Source organism: Microcebus murinus, chromosome 2 (genome assembly GCF_040939455.1).
Source record: "Microcebus murinus isolate Inina chromosome 2, M.murinus_Inina_mat1.0, whole genome shotgun sequence".
Classification (NCBI taxonomy): Eukaryota; Metazoa; Chordata; class Mammalia; order Primates; family Cheirogaleidae; genus Microcebus; species Microcebus murinus.
The window spans coordinates 13,165,931-13,179,546 of record NC_134105.1 but is presented as its reverse complement, the minus strand read 5'-3'; the positions used below and the strand labels follow the sequence as shown (position 1 = coordinate 13,179,546).

Sequence of the window (13,616 nt, the reverse complement as noted above, 5' to 3'; positions counted from 1 at the left end):
CCCTCTAGCACTTTACTAGCAGTATGACTAGCACATCATGCTCTAACCTCCCTGGCTTGTTTTCTAATCTGTCATGTGGCCAGAATGAAATCCGACTCTCAGGTTTGGTGTAGCTTAAATGTGTAATATTCATAATACACAATTCTCTTCTTTCCTCCCAGTATAATGGTGAGGACCTCCAATAGTCCATCCAACAACCCAGTAACCCCAGGAAACCCGAGGGACCGAGGCCAGGGCGACGCGGGCGAGTTAGCTGTGGCCAGTGCGCCGCGTGTTGAAAGGGAAACTGTCACGGAGTGCTAGGCGATCGCTCAGCTCCCCCAAACCGCTTCCGGACCCTCAGCTCCTGACACGGACCTGTGGAGAGGCAGCAGCACCACGGCAGTCACCAGGGCAACCCCGACTTCCGGTTCGTTCTGTTCCCGCATCCACTTCCGGTCGTGGCGTGTGCGTCATCGCCCGGCGACCCGAGGCGGGTTTCCGGGCAAGGCCGTCCGCGGGGTGCGGTCCCGGTGGAGGGAGGTGGAGGGGGGGTGTCACGGATCCTGGCCTCAGCGTCACCATCTGCACCCGGGGCTCGTCGCCGCCATGGAGGGCGGAGGGCGGCCCTCGCTGGGCCAGTTCATCCTCCTGGGCACCAGCTCTGTCGTCACCGCCGCCCTGTACTCCGTGTACCGGCAGAAGGCCCAGGTCTCCCAAGAGCTCAAGGTCAGTGTTGGAGTCATCAGCCGGGTCGTCTCTGCCCGGGTCGTGGGGAGCCCGCGATTCACCTTGGCCGCTCCCCGGTCTGAAACTGTGGAGGGAACAGTCTCTGAGACGTTGTCACCCAGCTAGTAAATAAATGGGGGAGCAAGGATCAGAATTCCGGCTGTTCTGCCCCTTTTCTCCCAAGTCTCTGTCATCACTCACAATGAATCTTGACTTCATTATTTTGTTCGAAAAATATTTATTGATCACCTGCTTTGCACCAGGCAGTGAGTAGAACAGATAAAAGTCCCTGCCCTCTTGGAGATTCCAATCTAGTACGACTAGACAGGATAAATGGGCAAATTAGTGGGGATGACAGATGGTGAGAAATGCTTTAGAGTAAGGCAGGGAAGAGAGGAAATGGAATACTGGAGAAAGGGCAGTCTGGTATTTTAAATGAGGTGACATTTGAGCAGAGCCCAGGAAAAGATGAGGGGAGTTCTGCAGATATTTAGGAGAAGAGCATTTCAGATGGAGGGAACAGCAGTTCAGAGACCCATTTACTTAACCACTCAGCTTCTTTTTCTACAAACTCTTCCTTTTTATGTTCTAGTTATTTTTAAAATAACATTCTCTTTTTTGAACCACACTTTACGGTTTACACATTTCTGTCTTGATTTTACTTTCTCTTTGCAAGAATTTTTTGAGGTAGGTAAAATGACAACCAGCCCCAGATTCAGAGAAATCTCAATTTCCTGTTTTACAGCTAGTCATTTTGGAACTGAAACAAGTCTTTCGAATCTGAGGGTAGGAATTTTTTCTAGTGGGCCAGATTGCTCTATTGTGAATGTCTGGTCCATAGAAATGGACCTCTTTAGGACAGAGACAGGGTCTTACTATCTTTCCTCTTAACTTCTGGGTTCTAACTCAGTGCTTGACAAGTGGTAGATGCTCAGTAAATGTTTTGGGGTTCATTTTGGCAGAAATTTCACAATACAACAGCTAAGGGCCTAATTTTACAGCTATATGAAAGCTGGATCCCTAAACCTAACTTCATTATCACATTGTGTTTAGTCAGGGTTTTAGAAGCCAATGTATGAAATCTCTGCTATGAAGGGAATTTTGGAATCTGGAAAGCAGGGGGTTATGAGGCAATTGGTTTCCTTGTGCAGTGGCATTCCAGTGAGATTCCAGCTGCACTGTTGTTCACCTAATTAAATAATCCTCTAAGTGTAACTGATACTCCACTTTCTGACTCCAAAACCAGTTTGGCTTCAAGTTGGCTGGATGTGGGATTCTCTAAGCAGTAAACTCTTAAAGTCTCATCTTTGGATGACTTTAATAGCTTTGCCAATTAGTTCCTAAATGAGGATGAAATAGCCCCTTCCTGGAAAAAGAGTTGAGATTCCTAATATTTTAGATTCTATTTTCTGGATCAGATGACAAAACTTCCAGAGTAGGGTTTGTGTCTTATCCTGTGTATCTCGCATAGTGATGGGAATGCATATTTTTGAATACCCTTGTGCCAGCCCTGTGCTAGATTCTTTTATACCTTAAAGTTCATTTGCTCCACATAAAAATCCTGTTAGATTGCATTTCTCCATCCCTTACTGTTTTGGAAACTGAGACTCAAATAAATTAAATTGCCCAAAGTCACAATGAATGCCTTGAGCTTGGTTCAACTCCTCCCCCTTTTAAAAATTCAAATTGGCCATCCTGTGATGTGTGACTAGCTGTGTGACTTTGGGCAAATCACTTCACCTCTCTGAGCCTCGGTTTCCTTATCTGTAATTGGTGATGAGAGATGGTATGAGCATTAAATGGGTTTATGCATTTAAGGTGCTTAGCATATTGCTTGGTACATAGCATATCTAGGTGCTTATTTATTCACTAATTTATTCATCAGATATGTATCAAATGCTTACTGTGGGTCAGGCATTGTTCTTAGCACTAGGGGGACAGCAGTTAACAAGACAAGCCCTCCTAGAGTTTCTTTTTTTTTGAGACAGAGTCTCACTTTGTTGCCCAGGCTAGAGTGAGTGCCATGGCGTCAGCCTACCTCACAGCAACCTCAAACTCCTGGGCTCAAGCAATCCTCCTGCCTCAGCCTCCTGAGTAGCTGGGATTACAGGCATGTGCCACCATGCCCGCCTAATTTTTTCTATATATATTAGTTGTCCAGCTAATTTCTTTCTATTTATAGTAGAGACAGGGTCTCACTCTTGCTCAGGCTAGTTTCGAACTCCTGACCTCGAGCAATCCGCCCTCCTCAGCCTCCCAGAGTGCTAGGATTACAGGCGTGAGCCACTGCGCCCGGCCCCTCCTAGAGTTTCATAGTCCAGTGGAGACAGAAAATAAATGAGTAAATTGTGTTAGTTGTTATCACTGTTATTTTTAATATCTTTGCAGTTTAAGTGATTAAGAAGTTTTGATTGACTTTGTTCCTGTCATTTACTGGGTAGCAGTACATTTACTGGGTAGCAGTAGCTTAAACTCAGAGTGACCTTAATGCATCCAACTCTTTAGAGGTTACTGAATTTGACCTCCTTAAGCATTGTTGATGGTAATACCCTCAAAGCAGAGATGGTCCTTTGCACAGTTCCTGGCACCTAGATGCTTAGGAGATGGTTGTTGGCTTTATTAATTTTCTCTTATTTTTGACATAGCAGTAACAGGCTTGGTTGGTTTTCCAAGAGCAGCAGGTTGGAAACTGAGTCAGAAAGGAAGAGAACTAGGGATTGTTAGAGGAAGACAGCAGCAGAAGTAACTGTGCTCACTTGGTTATGAGAGGGAAGAAAGACAAATTACAAAGTAGAACAGCGTTTGGCGGCAGTGAACAGAGACTCGCCCTGTTAAGGCAAAGGCACTCCTTTCTTACGCAGTGCAGAGCACTGATTCATAGAGGTGTGGTGACGGTAACGCCTACCATTTCTTCCACTCCTGCCATGTACTAGGCAATAATTTAGGTGCTTTATACCTGAAATACCTGAAACCTTTGGATCATAACTCTGTGCTATCAAGAAGAAATTAAACAATGTTTAATCTACATTATGCACATTGACCACTACCTTTTCTATTTTCATTAAAATGTGCTAACATTAAAAGGAGCATAGGTTTTGGTTAATTGGAAAAAGAATGTATGTGATAATTCCATTCTTCAGTGATGGACGAGGGCAGAGGCACTGTCCCCACGCCTGTTTATGTGTTAAAACTCCTAGGACACAGCCTTGGGATCTGATTCTCTGTAGTCTCTCTCCTGCCCAATTTCCTCATGCTCTCAACATGAAAAAAGTAGAGTCTTTTTCTTTGTCTGCCCTTGACTTTGATTGAGCATGTCAGTATTCACTGATCAATTTAATATGTTTATTGCATTTAGGGAGCTAAAAAAATCCACTTGGGTGAAGATTTAAAGAGTATTCTTTCAGAAGCTCCAGGAAAATGTGTGCCTTATGCTGTTATTGAAGGTATGTTTCTTTATTTGTAATGGAAAACAACTTTGTTTTTCAAAATATTGATAATGATCATCTTGGCTAACATTAAGTGCCTCTTGTGGTGTTGGGGCCATGGTTCAGAAAATACTTTGGGGTCAGAAAGATCTGGGTTATTGCATGTGATCTTGGGGAGGGTTACCAAACCTTTCTGAACCACTGTTGCCTCATCTCTAAAATCATACCTACCTTATGGGGTTGTTAATAAGACTTAAATGATGTGAGCCACGTAAAGTGCTTTGCAGAGAGCTCCTAAAATGTAGCTTATGGTGATAAAAATGTCATTATTTTGATTAATTAACATAACTCAAACGAAAAACACATTTTAAATTACCTTAAACGAGAGGGCAGAAAAATTCTTCATATAAAATAATTTGTGTCCACTTAAGGAGCTGTGCGATCTGTAAAAGAAACACTCAACAGCCAATTTGTGGAAAACTGCAAGGGGGTAATTCAGCGGCTGACACTTCAGGAGCACAAGATGGTGTGGAACCGAACAACCCACCTTTGGTACGTATCCTTTCTCCACTGCCAAAACCCTGTCCGTCCAAATGCTGGGGTCCTGTGTGTTGTCGCCATGACTTCAGCTTCTCCTGAGACGAGTTGAAGATGACTCTCTTAATGCTGACGGTATTCTCGTGTGGTCTGTGGACCTCCTCCATCAGAATCAGTAGGCATCTTGTTGACGTGCAGATTTCTCGGCTTCCTTCCAGACCTACAAAACCAGAATTTCCACAACAGGGGACTTGGAATCTGTCAATTATTATGCACACTGAAGTTTGGGTACTACTCATTTATGGATTAATGATTTCAGTATTTGTTAAAATACTTTTGTGCCATTACATGGAGTATCATTTTTCCAGCTGATCCTAATGGGTTTTGTTTTGGGTGTTTATTTTATAGTGGCAAAGGAAAATAAATGGTCTAGGCAGCCTATGATGGTATTCATTGCCCACTGATACTGCATGAGGACCTAAAAAATGAGCCTCCTTATTATGAAGTACTTGGAAAATAGTGATTTCTATTGTCCTCTTCCAGTTACTTCAGACTTTATCACGTCCTCTTGACATTTAGGTGATCTCCTTCCCTGCCTGGGTGTTTGGTGTTTGCTACTGTTTGTTTTATCTTCAGTTTGCTTACTCTTTTAGGAATGATTATTCAAAGATCATTCACCAGAGAACCAACACGGTGCCCTTCGATCTGGTGCCCCATGAGGACGGCGTGGACGTGGCTGTGCGAGTGCTGAAGCCGCTGGACTCGGTGGATCTGGGCCTAGAGACTGTGTATGAGAAGTTCCACCCCTCGATCCAGTCCTTCACCGATGTCATCGGCCACTACATCAGCGGTGAGCGGCCCAAAGGCATCCAGGAGACCGAGGAGATGCTGAAGGTTGGGGCCACCCTCACGGGGGTCGGCGAACTGGTCCTGGACAACAACTCCGTCCGCCTGCAGCCGCCCAAGCAGGGCATGCAATACTATCTGAGCAGCCAGGACTTCGACAGCCTGCTGCAGAGGCAGGAGTCGAGCGTCAGACTCTGGAAGATCCTGGCGCTAGTTTTTGGCTTTGCCACGTGTGCTACCCTCTTTTTCATCCTCCGGAAGCAGTATCTGCTGCGGCAGGAGCGGCTGCGCCTCAAGCAGATGCAGGAGGAGTTCCAGGAGCACGAGGCCCAGCTGCTGAGCGGAGCCAGGCCCGAGGACAGGGAGAGTCTGAAGAGTGCCTGTGTCGTGTGTCTGAGCAGCTTTAAGTCCTGTGTCTTTCTGGAGTGTGGGCACGTCTGTTCCTGCAGCGAGTGCTACCGTGCCTTGCCAGAGCCCAAGAGGTGCCCCATCTGCAGACAGGCGATCACCCGGGTGATTCCCCTGTACAATAGTTAACAGGTGTGAAGCCGCACAGTTGGACAGTTGGACGTGGAAGCAGCCCCCTCCTTTTCCGGGGATTTTTATCTCAAGGCCTTTGGAGGAACAGTGGTGGGGGTAGCTGTTCCCTCCAGGTGAGACTGAGGGAGGGGGAGGGTGGAGACTATCCAGATCCCCGCCTCCCGCAGCAGGATGTTGCCTTTCCAATCAGAGAGGGGACCTCGTCCATACAGAGGATGAGAATCAAAGCCCCACCAGGGGAGGGTGCCGGAGCGGGGCGTCTCTTCCCAGGGACCAGATGAATGTGTGTGTGGCTGAACACACCTCATCGCTTAAGCACCAAAGCCAGTGATATCAGCTCTTCCGTTCCTGTGTCTTCTGGTCCTTTCTGGTGGTTGTTGATTTCTGTGGACGTGGCGGGAAGACTCAGTCGGAGGGGAGGAAAGGCCAGGCCGGGCCTTAGACAACAGACACCTCCCAGAGCTGCCTCTGAACGGGCCCTGCGCAGCTTTCTTCCTTTTGCTCACACTCTGGGAAAAGGACTTTCTTTAAAATTGTCAGGCTGGACAGGTCACTTGTGTCTCTTACCTGCTTGCCTCCTAAATGTGTGCACGTGTGTGTGTAGAGGACAAAAGAGTGAAACGAGCACATCTGCCTGTGTCGAAACGGATGGGGTCCTGGCAGCAGCAGCAAGGGAGGTCACTTGAGGGGCAGTTGGTCAGGAAGCCCTCCTGGTGTTGCCACTTAGCCAGGGAGGCCCACTGGCCCGATTTGGAACTCCTGCCGCTTGAGATGGCGAAGGGGTGGCTCTGGTTGTCCTGGGGGAGGATAAGCCGCAAAGGCCTCATCACCAAAGGAAGCAGCGCGGACACCTCCTGGCTTCCTGGCCTCCTGGCTTCACGGCTGCCTTCCAAGGCTTTCACCAAGGAAGAGCAGCCAGCACCCTGAGCACCCAGCCTTTCAGGGCCCCCCACTGCCCCGACCCATGGCAGCGTTGACATCCCGTGGGTGTAACATGTCACCCTCCCTATGTTACCATTCGCCCCTCACCTGTCCTTAGCCTGTGAGCGCAGGACATGCGGGGGGTGTCTTTCCCCACCTCTCTGTAGTCAAGTCCTATATACAGCTCTTTTCTAGTTCCCTTCCCTGTCTTTGATCTTCATCCCCATCCTCCTCTGTGTAGGGGAGGAGGGGAGCTCTCAGGGGCTGACACTAGTACTATGCAGTGTCCAGTGTGGACAGCACAAATTAAACAGATTGCAAGCAAGTGTTGGCCTGTTGCTTTGATAACAAGAGTTACGTGGCTAAGCCAAGGCTTCCCCAGAGTAGGATTGAATCTCCGCCATGACGCAATGAAAACTGGGGACTTTGAGGCCTCTGTTGTCCTCTTCCTTGGCTCCGAGTGGTTTGGGCTCCCCCAGGCGGCGTGCAGCTTGGCGCTGCCGAGGCTGGGATGCTTGCCACCTGGGGAGGGTCAGGCGAGCCCAAGCGAGGGTCGTCCTGGACAGCCAGGCCATGGGTCACACCTAGCCTTGCTAAGGCAGTCATCTTTAAAGAAGTCTTTGAGCACCAGGGCAGTGAGATTTCACCTGCTGGGAGAATGGGATGGGGTGGGGCGTTGGGGGCGACAAGAAGGAAACTCATGTAGAGTGAATACTGCCGTGTGCCAGGCTCGGTGCCACCTGCTGTTTTCAACTTTAATTCCAAACTGACTCCATCCTCACAAAAGTCCTGCAGGCTGAGTCCCGGTGTCTGCGCTGTACAGATGAGGAAGGAAGCACTGGCTCTCTTCGCTGGCTGGGGGCACAGGGCTAGTAAGTGGTGGGTCCAAATTTAAACCCCGCAGCTGTTTCCAAAGCTAATCTTTCAGCTCAGCAGTGGTGGGGCCGATGATGTCCCTCTGGCAGGAGCACCCTACAAGTGTGTGCTCCCCACGCTAGTAGAGGAGGACTTCTGGCCCTGGGGGAACGGGTGGAAGTGAGAATCACTTGCCAGTGTTGAGGGCGGAGGACCTGGTTTCACATGAGGTGCCCCATGCGAATGGCCTCTGGGCGCTGTGACGGCTGCTGCCCCGTTCGGCTGGTCTCTTTGGCAGTGATTTTGTGAGGGTTCAGCTTTTAACAAGAATGAATGAACTGCCCAGGGGGGTTTATGTGGCAATCTATCCAAGTCCCGTCCTTGCGTAGATTTCCTGAGGAAATCTATCATAAGAGGTGAACAAGAAGGGCAGGCAGCCTGCTTTCCCAGCACGCCTCCACGCCTGGCCAAACTTGACTTCTCCCGTCCCGCGTGCGGCTCTGAACTGAGCTCAGTTCCCTGCCAGGAGACTAAGGGACAGCAGGCAGTCCCTGCCTCCGGAGGCTGGCCTGTCTCTGATGCTGTGTTTGCAGTCCCTGCTTGGTCCTAGCCTGTGGGGACGGAGACCGTCTCATACTCTACTCAGCCATCACCTGTGGCAGTTCCCACCTTTCGTTTTGGGAACGTCACATCTCCAGGAGGATCCACTGGGACCTAGACGGGTAGGTGGGACCAAGGCTGGCATGGGTGGGCGATGGGGAAGAGGAGGGAGGAAATTAGTCCTGGACCAACTGTGGGATTGTTGCAAATTATGTCTTCCCTAAGTCAACCCTGTGCTCAGTCACTTTAATCCCAGGCAGACAGCGTCAGGTGGGAATCATCTTGCGCAATTGCTGCTGGGGTTTTGAATGCCCGCGCTGGACATTTTATTTGTATCAATGGGAGTGGTCCTACACAGTGGGTATTATTACTGCCCTTCAATAAATGAGAACAGGGAGGCTCAGGGGTGTTACACTTTGCCTGTGGCCACACATTGTCACTAGCCAGGCAATGTTAGGCCCTACACAGGTATTGTTGCTAATACTTAGGGCAAACAGCAAGGGAGGCCATGTTCCCCTTTTACGAGTTATGTGATTAGTTCACAGTCTGATCTGACTATGTAGCCTGCAACCTTTGCTCTGATCACATAGGACTAAATAGGAAAGTTGTCCGTGAGATACCGAGTATTATTCTAAACATATTTTATAAGCTGAGAAGCACCAGTCACTCCCCCAGCTGGTCCTAGTGGTGGAGGGGCTGGAAGGCAGTCTTCAGAACCCAATTCATCCAGAATTCTAATGGAAAATTTTAAAAGCAACAAACCATGGGAAAATTAAAAAGCAAACAACAACATGACCAACAAGGCTGATCTCCGACGCTCTTTGCAACCCTGATCCTGGGCCACGAAACTTGGATTGGGCCATGGATCCGGTGCCGATGGCCTCACGGGACCCCTCTGGGCTGCACAAAGGAAGGGCCTGCCAAGTTTAGTATCGCGGACGGGCATTTATTCACCTAACAAACATTTTCTCAATGTGTATTTTGTGCCTGGAGATACAAGACAGTAGGGAACAGCCCCTGCCCTCAAAGGGCTCCGAGTTGTGTTTCAATGTGTCCCAGTTGTTTGAAGAGGAGTAATCCCTATTCGACAGGGTGGCAGCTCAGTTGCTGGGAATATTTGTGGTTCACAGAATACCATAGTCGAAAGGGGACTTTGTGACTGGCCTGGTTAGAGCAGGTTCTGACCATTAGAAATAAACCAACCCAGGGCAGAGAAAATAGACACCAGAATCGCGGGAGTCCTCAAATTTTTTAAACAGGGGGCCAGTTCACTGTCCCTCAGACCATTGGAGGGCCAGACTATAGTTTAAAAAATACTATGAACAAATTCCTATGCACACTGCACATATCTTATTTTGAAGTAAAAAAAACAAACGGGCAAAAATACCCGCATGTGGCCCGCAGGCCGTAGTTTGAGGACGCCCGGTTTAGAGTGATCTCTTTAAACCTCCAACCAGCCATGTCCCTCCTCTGCTTCAAGCATCTCCAGTCCCATCTCCAATCCTGTCACCCGAAGGATCAGGTCCTGGCTCTTCCTGCCTGACCCAGCCTTTGGCCACCTCCCCAAGCTTGTCACACTTGTGACTTCAGTGGCACTGAATGAACCGCCGGGTTTCCTTAAACACGCCATGCTGTTTTCTGCCCTGGCTCATGTGGGTTCCTGCCTCTGGAATCCTGGTCCTTCTTTCTTCCCCTTGATAACGTCTGCTGACCCTGTACAACTCAGCTTTAGGTGTGTCCTCTGGAAAAATCTTCCCTGACCCTCCCCATCTAGGCTGGGTTAGGTGTCCCTCCTCTGAGATTCCACGTACATTCTTATCCCTCTATTCCTGCTCTTGGTCACATTGTCCATGTCTTCAGCACACTTGTTACTACACAGTAAGTAGCGCTCACTTGTGAGGTATGTGCTTGCATTCTATTGCATTTTACTTTAAATAAAAGGAAACTGAGGCCCAGAAGAGTGGAGTATCTAGTCCAAGTACACAAGAGGGATAGGAGTTAAACCCAGCCAGTCTGACTCCAGAGCCCAAGCCCTTAGCCACGGAATGGACGTGGAATGAACGAGTAAACCCGTGAATGAAACAGTAGGTGTGGGCAAAACAGTCCTGGAAGGCTGCCTGGAAGAGTTGGTTTTTGGACCATAGATGAAAGCCACGTCTTTGTCGTAAGTAGGGAGAGGAGAGCAGGCCTTTTTTAGGACCTGGGGGTCAAGACAGGTGGATTATAGAGGAGGGACACGATGTCCACTGACCTATCCAGGGCTTTGAGGACTCCACACAGGAAAGTCAGGGCGATGCCATCGGCTGGTGATAAACAGTCTGGATTGGGCCCCAAAGGCTGGCTTTCTCTAGTCCTGGCTGCATGGTTGCTGGGTGATCTTGATCAAGTGGTTTAGCCGCTCTGGGCCTCAGTTCTGTGTGTGAAGGGAGTGAGTAGGATTAGCAGCTCTCCTGCACTCAGCTGTATTTGGCATGTCGATGAGATGGGGAGAGGGTAAGGGTCCGGGGGTGGGGGCAGTTCTGAGGCTGGCCTGAGAGGTGCAATGTGGCTGCTCTTCGGGCCAGCCAAGTGCCAGAGCCCCAGACTGCGTTCTCAGAAAGCCGGAGCTCAGCACATTTTCTCTCTAATTAGATAGCGTTAACTTATCAATTTTGAATGAGATAAGTTTCCATGGATGATGTCCCGAATTGCTCCTCGAAGTGCTCATTAGTCACTTCCCCTGCAGCTGCCTTATTGTTTTCCAGATGCCAGCAAGGGACTTGGCATTTCCCTTCCCTGAGACTGGGGCACGTGAGGCTGAGCCAGTGGCACTGGCATTGGGCAGAGGGGCTGAGCAGGCCTGGGTGAGCCCTGAATCTCCTGGCCGAGCCATCACCTCTCATTAGGGGCCTCAAATCCAGATTCTGCCACCGTTGGGCCATGGCTCTGGAGGGCCTGGTTCTCATATCTCTATTCTGCAGCTGAACTGAACAAGCATTTATTAAGTACTTAGCGGGCCAGGCACCTTGCACCTGTAACCTGAATGCTCCCTAGGCCTGGGGGGTACAAATGAGGTCATAGTATTAATATGGTAATGTCCAAATTACCATAACTGCAGTTCCTCACCCACTCAGAGTCATCCCTAGTTATTTAAGGTGCTTCATGCATTCACTAGTTAAGGGGCGGTGCTCCATGCACGCCTGCAATAAATTGCTCGCCTCTTTGTGTCTTCATCGTACCTTTCTCCGGCCCCAGGAGAAAAGCCCTCCTGATGATGCAGTCTTCACTATGACCGACAGGTGGCGCTGCGCCCCTATGGTTGGGGCGGGTTGGAGGCCTCGGAGGAGAAATTGAGGTTGTGCTTTCAAGGCCTGTGAGATTTTTCTCTCCCCTGAGGGTGGGGGACAAACCTTGGAAGTCTGAGAGCAGAGACCAGCTGAGAACAGCCTCGAAAGGGCAAAGCAGGAATTCTCTCTCTAGTTCCCTCCTTTCTCTGCCCAGCTCACCAGGGAGCTGGCTGCAGATGTGAAAGTTTTGAAAAATCCAGAAAATTTAGGGAGAAAAAAAATCCCACATTTCTCCCTCTATAATTTCCCAGGCATTCACATCTTTAAATATACTAACCATAATTTCTTTAAACAAAAACGAGATATGCATAATGCATTGCATGTTCTTAAAATACGCAAATGACTTCACACTGGGAAAGGATGCTTGAAAAAAATTGCGTGGCATAGATTTTGATTTTTCTCCCCAGAAATTTTTCTCAGTGGGGGAAATTCTGCTTCTCCAGCCTGGCCTGCTGTCGGCACTCCTGGCTCTTTCTGCCTTAGCCTTGCTTCTTACTCCTCTTTCTCCCGTGCTCGGCCCCCTCTGCCAGCTTATGTCCCCTCCTCAGCTTCCTCTTGTGTTCTGTCCCTGGCTTTACCTGGCAGGTCTGTCTCTTGTCTGCCCTGCTTGTCTCTTGCCGCTGTGTGTGGCTCTGTCCTCCTCTCTGAGGTTTTGTTAGCCTCTCGGATTCTGTCTGTTTCTGTCTATTTCAGTCTCTTTCAGCTGTGCATCTTCCTCGCCTGTGTCAAGCACCCACCTCCCGGATCAGCCCAGGGCCTGGCAGAGCAGGTGGGGCCTCTGTGACCACACCTTGGTGGCTCCTCAGTCTCCTACTTTCCCTATTACATGGGAAGTGACTTCCCAGGAAGAAGGGGCCCTCTCTCCAGCCCTGTGGGCCACAGGGGGCCTTGGGCAGTGGGGCTCTCTGCAGGGAGCGGTCCCTGCTCTGTCTTTAATGACTTGACCTGCACCTCGCCCGAGACGCACGATCTCCCTTTGAGGCTGATCCTGTCACTCTCATTTTACAGTGGAGACGAATTCTGGGTCTCTGGGTCAGATAATGGAGTGACTGCTTCAAGGTCACACAGGTTGGAGGGGTGGAGCTGGGTTGGAACTCCTGGTTTACCATCATTTAACTTGCTTCTCCTCTGATCCAGAGAGCAGAGCTCTGCGCCGGGGGGGGACCTGCTCTTAGTGCCCGTGGCTCCGTCTGCAGTTGGGCAGCTCGTCTTCCTTGCTGGGGACTCTCTTCTCACCACACAGTGGGACAACATCCCTTCTCTGCCCTGCCCCCCCCATAGGGCTGTCATGGACATCAAATATATCACGTGAGAGAGTGTGTGGATAAAGTGCCCGGGAACCGAAGCGTCCTTAGCGTGCACAGCCAGGCTTCTTGGTGGGCAGCTGGGCTCAGCAGTTAGTGGCCACCTCCCTCTCGTCAGGGTTGAGCCCTCACTGGTCTGGACCCATATTTGGGGCCTCTGGAGTTGGTTCTGCCACCTCTGGGCTTAAGGTATAAAAAGCCCTTCTGCTGTGAACGGACACTGGTGGGGAATCCTGTAATGCCATTAGTAGGATCCAGCCCTGAGGGCTCCGTATGGGGGTGTCTGGGGTTCCAAGAGCTCTGGAAATTGTTTACACGATGTCCTGCATCTGGGAAAGAGAATTGTCTCATCAGATCCCCAAAGGGGTGCTCAGCCCATGAGAGGTTTGGACTCTCTAATGGACACCCTCCACCCCATTTCTATGTCTAGGTTGAGGTGCAGGGACTAGAAGAGGCTTGTCCCTGCTTTCCTGAGTCCCGAGTGTCCTCGGGGAGGGGCCCGGGACAGGGAAAACCCGATAGGCCAGGTAAAGTTTCCAGAGCTGGGCTTTGGA

General features: G+C 49.7%; 1 protein-coding gene across 1 annotated transcript; it reads left to right on the top strand.

Moving 5' to 3' along the window:
* Positions 1 to 463: 463 nt before the first annotated feature.
* Positions 464 to 7,302, top strand: MUL1 (mitochondrial E3 ubiquitin protein ligase 1). Its single transcript, XM_012787669.3, has 4 exons — positions 464 to 708; positions 4,064 to 4,151; positions 4,565 to 4,685; positions 5,324 to 7,302. The coding sequence occupies exons 1-4, from the start codon at positions 589 to 591 to the stop codon at positions 6,051 to 6,053; spliced, it is 1,059 nt and encodes a 352-aa protein (XP_012643123.1). The 5' UTR covers positions 464 to 588; the 3' UTR covers positions 6,054 to 7,302.
* Positions 7,303 to 13,616: the final 6,314 nt, after the last annotated feature.

What these genes read in the sequence shown, in the direction of transcription:
- MUL1 (XM_012787669.3), top strand. Translation starts at nt 589, where the DNA reads ATGGAGGGCGGAGGGCGGCCCTCGCTGGGCCAGTTCATCCTCCTGGGC. An exon ending in GCCTTATGCTGTTATTGAAG is followed by an intron (nt 4,152 to 4,564) that starts GTATGTTTCTTT and finishes TGTCCACTTAAG; the next exon opens with GAGCTGTGCGATCTGTAAAA. An exon ending in AACCGAACAACCCACCTTTG is followed by an intron (nt 4,686 to 5,323) that starts GTACGTATCCTT and finishes TTACTCTTTTAG; the next exon opens with GAATGATTATTCAAAGATCA.